An 8,260-nucleotide genomic window follows, 5' to 3' on the forward strand; every position below is an offset into this window, starting at 1 on the left:
CAGTTTTTTGTGAAATATAATTTTTTGTGAAAAAATAATGATGAAAATTTCATCAAAAACATCCTTTTTATGGATTAATCGACTTTTCCGTTATAGAGTCATGCGAATCCAGCCGTCACTCGTTACTGGTCAAGGGAGAATTTACACAGAACGTACAATACACGAATCCAATGTCTTCAAAAACTTAATGTCTGGGCAGTTATTTTAGTGTAATTGGTCCATTTTACGTTGAACATACTTTAAACGGATTAAGAAACCTTGACCTACCTCAAACACGAAATATTGCAGCAATCCAATAATTAGGAGTTGAATTGAGAGATATATGGTTTCAGCAAGATGGTTGTCCTGCCTATAATGCCGCATTTGTTAGAGAATGTCTTGAGGGACATTTGTGAAACAAAGTGGTAAGTAGATGGGGCAACATTTTGTGGCCGCAAAATCCACTGATTTAACTCCTGCAGATTTTTTTTATGCGGTTATGTTAAATCTACAATTTACAGATTTGAGGGAGATAGGGCTAGTAATTTAAATGATTTGCGACTTGACGTTCGAAATTGCATGTAAAATATTAGCCCAGAAACACTTGCAAACGTGCTATAGAATTTTTATGATCGGTTCGGTTACTATTCTGCATAAGAAAGGGGCCGATTTGAGTGTTTAATTTAGTTTCAGTTTTTATTTTAATTTCCATTCATTAAATTTTGATTCTTTTTTTGTTTATTTTCAGAATTTTATTTAGTTTCATGTTTAAGAGTTGTATTTATTTTTTTAATTTAATTTTGAAAAGAAAAATTATTTGAAATCATTTTAATAGCAAACGTTAAATAACAAGTAACCTGGTTGTTTAAAAGCAAGCCGGCAACATTGCAAAGATGATGCAGTACGACAGCTGATCTCTACTGTGTTTACTTCGTTTTTTTGTATACTACAAATAGAGATATACGGAAATATACAATACTTCATATCGCTAACGTTATGAAATATACTGGATACAAAAATTTTCTATATTAAAAATTTGATGTCAGGAAATATAGCAACATCGGCAACGTCGACGGATGAAGTGACATGACGTTGACCAGTAGTTTCCGGAAATTCCATAGAGAGCCTACAAGATTGACCTACTACTGTTTCTTTATTTACTCAATAAAGAATACCAATTATTGAAACAAATAAGTTTGACTTTCGTTAATATTGAAATTGCAATTGCTGTTCATTACATGTGACAATGTTTTAGTTGAGCAGGTTTGGGATCGATTAATTAAATAGTTTGATGAAACGTCAACAAACATTTCATTATTTACATTATTGACTATACTTTGAACATTTTTTTCTCATTTCAGCAGATATATTCCGGGCCTCCCCCGTGTATTTTAATTTCAAATGAAAAATTTAACATTTCCTTCTAAATTTATACATTTCAATTGAAAATCAAATGTTACTCTTTACTTAAACGTTTACTCGCCTTTAATAAAATAATGGACTACTTTATCAGTTTTGTCAACGAGACATCACGGAGTTATTGAACAGCAATTTTTCGCATTGTAGAGGCGGTGCGACTCGAAAACATGCTTGTGGATACACGACGAGCAGATGCCGCGCGGACGTCGAAAACGATGACAATGCCGCCGCGTCAACAATCTAGTAGGCCTCTGTGCGAAAATGAACGACGATCTGGATCAGATCAATTCCTATTAGCTGGTTTTCCACCAATCCGATTAACCCCCGATTATCAGCTGGTAGAAATAATTCCGATCTACATTGCGAAAAGAACTAATGATAACGGCTTAAATAGTCAAAATGGCTACAGAAAAAAATTCGTATACAAACCATATCACACATTCGCCGGTTTATTTACTTTGTTATTTGTCGTTAGAGCTGGTATACGCTTAATTTGGTTGATTAATATTAAAGTGTATGGATAGGCTGAATCTGGATGAGGGTGAGTCTATTTTCCGTAATTTCATCACCACACTACTTAAATAATAGAGACCGATTATGATTAATTTGATAAAAACGAGACATTTATCATTTTCATGTGAATGTTATTTCAATTAGATACACCTATAGGGAAGATATCAGATTTAGAATTCTTTGTTTCTAGTTGCATCATGACTCAGACATTCATGGCCCAAACCAGCTACAGGTAAGTAAGGGTCCTTTTCATTTGGGGCTATGATAGCACACTATCAGATTTTAGCAAAACAGACGAGTATGGATTCGAAAGATCTGGGAGTTTTGATTATGCAAGCTACACCTCCTTTATGTCTCAATATATGTTAATTTTGACAAGAAGAGCTCAAAGATGGAATGCAGTATTTAGTGGTCGAAATTTTAGGAAAAGTAATATTTTGAAGAGGTTTATTCGTAAGGGAATTCCTTCAAATTTACGGTCAACCTGCTGGATGGCTGTTTCTGGAGCTGAAAGGCTTAAAAGTCAATCTGTTTCTTATCCTCAATTAAAGCTTTGCAGCAATAACAGGCACATATTGGAGGCCATTGAAATTGATCTACCCCGTACTTTTCCTGACAATATATTTTTCTTTAATCAAGAAAACTTGCCAAATATGTTGTACCATGTGTTGGCAACGTTTGCTCATCAGAATCCTGAAGTCGGTTACTGTCAGGGCTTGAATTACATAGCGGGTAATTTTATTACTTAGTTCATATTCATTGTATTAAAAAATTCCATTCTGAACATGTTGACTGACTGCATTTTAGGTCTAATTCTTTTGGTTACCAAAGACGAAGCAATAGCATTTTGGTTATTAAAAACGTTAGTTGACGAAATATTACCCAAATACTATGTTAAGACTATGTCAGGCCTTCTTACTGACTTTGATGTCCTTGATGAATTAGTAAGAACATCAGATCCTGTGGTACATAGGTAAGAAATTAAAAGTTATATGGATGAATAAACTAGATGGTTGAAATACAACAGTTTTTAATTTCTTAGGCACGTTCTAAACGTAGGCATGCCATGGGCTATGGGAACAACAAGATGGTTTGTTTGTTTATATGTTGATGTACTTCCAACAGAGACTGTACTTCGAGTATGGGATTGTTTATTTTTTGAAGGCTCCAAGATACTATTCAGAGTGGCCTTAACTTTAATTAAGATACATAGAAACCTAATTTTACAAACTAGTGACCTAAGTGATTTAACGGCTGTGTTTAAAAATATGAAAAGTCATCCTCGAGTTATCAACTGCCATGAGTTTATGAAGGTTAGTATTCAGTCAGGGAATATTTCTTTTTTTTACTATTCTTTATACAGTATGTTACATTTAACCTGGAATATGAAAATATTTCAAATACTAAGCATTCCATAAAAAATGTTTAGTATTAAAATTTAATGTCCCCTCTGAGGGGAAAATGTATTGGTGTTAAAGTCGATTCCCCTCTACCCTCCGTGTGGGCGGGGTAGGGGTTAACAAAATTTAATTCGCATGTTAAATGGCAATCTCCAGTTTAAAAAAATGTGTAGGCCAAAAAAATTCTATGGTAATAAAATATAATAAATAAACAATAAGGTAAACAAATAAAACGTTTACTTTTAAGTATTCTGTTAATATTGCTTCATGATGGAATATTTGACTGTAGAAGAGAAAATCAAAACGGTTTTGGTGTATGGAGAAACTGGTAGGCATTTAGATAATGTGGTCAATCTCTACGCTCAGCGTTTTCCTGAAAAACCACGATCCCGACTTCATCGTATGATTAAAAAATTTATTAATGAAGGGACTGTAAATCAGAAGAAAAGAAATCATCCAGTTACTGTATGTGGAGAAAGCAATCAAATTGTAGTTCTAGGTGCTATGGCTTTTAATCCCCAATTGAGCACAAGAGAAATATTAGGATTATCAGCAATTTCTCATATGAATGTGTGGAAAATGTTAAGGATACACAAGTTTTATTCTTATCCTACCTCTTTACACCAAGAGCTTTTTGAGAAAGATTTTCAAAATCGTTTAAACTTTTGTGAACATTTGAACAGGTAGAACGAACTCCAATTCTTTCCGTTGTGTATTATTTTCTGACGAGTCATCGTTTACAAATCAAAGTACAGTTAATAGGCATAACATACATTACTAGAGTGTTCAAAATCCTCATTAGTTTTAACAAGTTGAACACAAGTGTCTTTGGACTGTCAACGTATAGTGTGGAATATTTTGGAAAATGAACTGCTCATATTACTCTAGAACTTAAATTTAGAAGTGCATCAGAACATGTGGTTTCAACATGACAGTTGTCCGGCTTACTATTCTACGGTGGCATAGGAAGTTCTTAAGCGTAATTTTAATGGTCCATGGCGCGATAAATCTGGTCCGGTGAATTGGTTTGCTAGATCTCCAGATCTTACTTCACTGGATCTCTTTTTGTAGGGATATCTTAAAGTTCAGGTTTATAAAAAAATACCGACTATACGTGCGGATATGATTCTGTAAATTATAACCGTTTGCACCAATATTTCAGAACACACACTTCGTAGATGTGAAGAGTCCTTTAAAACACTGATAAATAAGTGCATTGAAGATTTAAGGACACTATTTTGAATATTTTCTTTAAATAAAGGCTATACAAAAATTCACGTTTTATATATTATTAATTTTAAAGCAGATATCATCAAACCTTTCGATAAATCGTAAGTGAAAGTAAAATTTAATTTTGTTAATTACAATGTTTTCTAGCATGAATCGAAAAAAATATTTCAGACAAATTTTTCTTATTTTTTGTCGTATTATACGAATTTGTGAAAAAAATAGGGGTTGCCGTTTGAAATAAAAAAGCTAACCCTCACCCCGCCCGCACAAAGAGTGGAGGAGAATCGACTTCAGCACCAATACATTTTCCTCCCAGAGTGATTAAAGTTTGATACTAAACATTTCTTTATAGGATGCCTCTAGTATTCGAGATATTTCGATATTCCAGGTTAAATGTTACATCCTGTATATATTTTATTTGTTTGCTTAATATTTTTTTTAGGATATATTTGAGATACCGGGTAGTTTACCAGGCAGTAAAATTTTAAAGTTGAGGGCTAAGTATCACCGAGATTGACGCATGTTCGTTACCAAAAACCATTTTTGTTCACATTTCAAAATTCTAGTCAATTGTATTATAAAGCCCATGTATACGATACTGGAAAAAACTACTGGGGTACTGAGAAATGCGTGTTTTATTGCACATTGGATATATTCCCTGCACATCTAAATATTTAAAACAGATATCTGTTTAATCGCTTCGTTTTTATCTTGGTTGGTCATTATGGTAGCAAATTCTCAGGAAACAAAAAAAAAAATACAAAGAGTAAATGGATGGTTAGAAAACACAGGAAGTTTAGTTCAATTGATGATGAAATAGTCTAATGTTAGTCATACAGTGGGATATTTGACACCTCTAGAAGAAATTTTAGGATTGCTAACGAATGTTTAAAAGTATTTCTAATTGAGAAACACATATAGTCTACCTTTACCATATAATATACAATTAAAGAACATTTATATTAAATTCTAATTTAAACATTCAACAATAATCGTTTCCACATGAATAATTGACCAATTTTATATGAATTTAATGTGAAAAACTGTTCGGAAACAATTTTATGAGGGAATTGCTTAGCAGCGCATTCCGATAGATGGTGCTGAAGTTTTTTTTACTTCAAGTGACCACTGACAGTTGACACTAAATAAACTTTTGATTATTTTTTTAGCAGAGAAAATTCATCCACCACGTGTCAAGAAAACTTTGAAAGTATTTCAATAAATCCAAAACTTTTGTGTTTGTTACTTGCAATTATTCCATTTTCCATTCTCTTATTCTTCATCAATCACGAATAGGAACCAAATCAATCAGTTTAAGTAATAAACAAAAATTTTATTCAAGTTATTGCATAACTCTCATTGAAATAACTCTTCCAAACATTTCTCCCTTATTACTTGAATATTCTCCAACCCAGGTGAACTTGGATGATGTACAGGTGAATTATTGTTCAAGCAAAGTGAAGCAACTTCCGGTAGAACCGGAGAAATAATCGCTGAATATACGTTGGTTTGTGAGGAAATCAAGCGATCTAGAAATAACAATTATATTGCAGGGTTGTGCAAAAAAATTTTTCTTTAAAACTTACCATCGCTATCAGGTAATTGAGATGTTGGACTTGATACAGGAACTTTTGCAGAGCAAATCATTTGCAGCTGCCCCACATCAGTCGAACCATTAATAGGATTTTCGCGTTGTATAAAGTTTATACTGCCAGTATCATAATCAACAGACATAATGCACTTTTTAGTTGCATTTGCGAGCTTTTGAGTCTCACAATCGCTTTGAGGTAAATTTGAGTTTTTGAGGCTCAACTGAGCGTCGCTTTCATTAACTTTGATAACCGACCCTGGGGGGTTCATAGGGCATTTATGGGATTTCTGGCTGACTTTGTATCTGAAGCTTTTATTGCACGCAGTACATTTGTAGGGCATGACACCGGTATGAATCCGCATATGAACTAAGTAAGATACGCGTTGCCTGAAACGTTTTCCTAAAATTCATTTTGTCACATCAAGTTAATAAATAAATTAGGAAACAGACCGCAAATTTCACATCCGAAAGGGCGTTCCCCCGAGTGGATTCGGGCATGGTTTTGCAGGGTGGAATGTTCCTTGAACGCTCTTCCGCACTCAGGGCAGACATAAGGCTTCTCTGATGAGTGATAGAGCATATGTTTGTGGTAGGATTGCTGGAAGGTGAAGGATTTGTTGCAGATGCTGCAAGAATATGGCATCTCCCCTATATTATATAGATCATCCCATAATATCCTATTCAAATCGAGAAACATTTAGCCTACCAGTATGCAATCTTTTATGCTTCTTTAGGAAGTATTTCGTGGTGAACATTTTCGCGCAGACATCGCAAGTCCACTGCTTACATTCATGTGGCTTACCACCACCTAAAACCATCGAATTTTATCATGAAACAACAATCTTTAAAATCACCTTTGATTTCATCAGATTCAGCACCATCTTCAGTGTAACAACCATTGTTGGTGAGCAAGTGGGGAGGTAAATTAATATGGGTATTGAAGCCGTAATGAGCCACCTAGAATCGCAACCACTAAGCCCCGGTAATAATCATGAAAATAGAGCACAAACCCTCAGATGGACCATGAGACTCCCCCTCATTCTAAACCGTTTACTGCACAAGTGACAATGATAACTATACTTTCCGGTCTTCTCATCTGGAGAGGTTTGATGTAACAGTTTTTGATGCATTTCCAGGATATTTTTGTCTGTGAAGGTAAAGCTGCATATATCGCAGCTGATAACCTCGTCAGGTGGTTTTTGAGGGGTGCCTTCTGAGGGGCTTAGATGAGCCTTTGGTACTGTAAACTGGATCTAAAACGTATCTTTAATGTTCACAAATGCAAAACTCACATTTTCATTGCAAATTTTATGAATGCTCCTATCAATCTCCTCCTTCACAGTTTCATGATCCTCCTTGCTCTGACTTATAACGCATATTTGCCTTTTATCCGCAGCTTCACTCACGTGTCCGAATAAATGTATGGTCAGCTTATCCAAGCCTCGTAAAGATTCCTGGCATACCGGACAGGTCAAGGGGGCAGTTGCCACGTTAATCAAAGTAGTCCTTAAGGAGTCCACACCTTCGAAGTGCGGTTTGGAGCACAAAGGACACGACAATAACATTTTTTGGGGGGATTGTTGTTAATGCTAAGTGCAGCAAAACTTCTTGTGAAACGCGAGATTCTGTTTATTAATTTTCTAGTCTATTTTTAAGCCTAATGGGAACGGGCAGGCTTACGGAGGCTTGGGGGCTATATTTAGGAGCTTGAATTTTGGATTATTATTTTGCCAAGTTTTTTGTTTTGGCTGTGGCTTGGGAATGAAGCATTGGGACCACTTGTGCCATTTACGAATTAGATGAATTGTCAGATTCAAGATACATATCAGGGGTTTCAGCTTGGGCTTATAGAATATTTATTGAGGGCCATTGCTCTACAAATTCTTGAAATATCGATGCTTAATTCTTGAAAAAAATCAGGTTTTATATATACAAGGTGAATTTTAAGTAAGGGTTTTTCTTTTAATACGGCATAGACCTTAGAAAACTAAGTAAAATCTTTATTTAATGTTTTTTCGAAATCTAAAAGACAACCGAAATATGCGCATATGGAAAAAAGTAAAAAAAAGTATGAGCGTTTTTAAATAACTAAGTTAATAATAAGATAATCCGCGAGATCTCCAGATCT

The 8,260-nt window shown here is 34.6% G+C and overlaps 3 protein-coding genes across 4 annotated transcripts in view; 1 reads left to right on the top strand and 2 right to left on the bottom strand.

The window, feature by feature from the left end:
- Sym (symplekin) overlaps positions 1–8,260 on the bottom strand; it is a 40,165-nt gene that overhangs the window by 4,014 nt on the left and 27,891 nt on the right. The gene's annotated exons all lie outside the window — the stretch shown is intronic.
- On the top strand, positions 1,799–5,141 carry LOC136419202 (growth hormone-regulated TBC protein 1-A-like). Its single transcript, XM_066405404.1, has 6 exons — positions 1,799–1,939; positions 2,102–2,143; positions 2,198–2,643; positions 2,719–2,884; positions 2,954–3,224; positions 4,984–5,141. The coding sequence occupies exons 2-6, from the start codon at positions 2,109–2,111 to the stop codon at positions 5,056–5,058; spliced, it is 993 nt and encodes a 330-aa protein (XP_066261501.1). The 5' UTR covers positions 1,799–1,939; positions 2,102–2,108; the 3' UTR covers positions 5,059–5,141.
- On the bottom strand, positions 5,860–7,850 carry LOC136419311 (zinc finger protein 664-like). 2 transcript variants are annotated; one of them, XM_066405544.1, is made up of 7 exons: positions 7,425–7,846; positions 7,143–7,379; positions 6,987–7,089; positions 6,839–6,940; positions 6,583–6,780; positions 6,128–6,532; positions 5,860–6,070 (listed from the first exon to the last, which is right to left on the bottom strand). In XM_066405544.1, exons 1-7 carry the CDS (start codon positions 7,695–7,697, stop codon positions 5,898–5,900), a joined length of 1,491 nt encoding a protein of 496 aa, XP_066261641.1. In that variant the 5' UTR covers positions 7,698–7,846; the 3' UTR covers positions 5,860–5,897. The 2 variants fall into 2 exon arrangements, with proteins under 2 accessions (XP_066261641.1, XP_066261642.1); XM_066405545.1 differs by lacking the exon at positions 7,143–7,379 and having other exon boundaries at positions 7,425–7,850.

This window comes from Euwallacea similis, chromosome 2 (genome assembly GCF_039881205.1).
Source record: "Euwallacea similis isolate ESF13 chromosome 2, ESF131.1, whole genome shotgun sequence".
Classification (NCBI taxonomy): Eukaryota; Metazoa; Arthropoda; class Insecta; order Coleoptera; family Curculionidae; genus Euwallacea; species Euwallacea similis.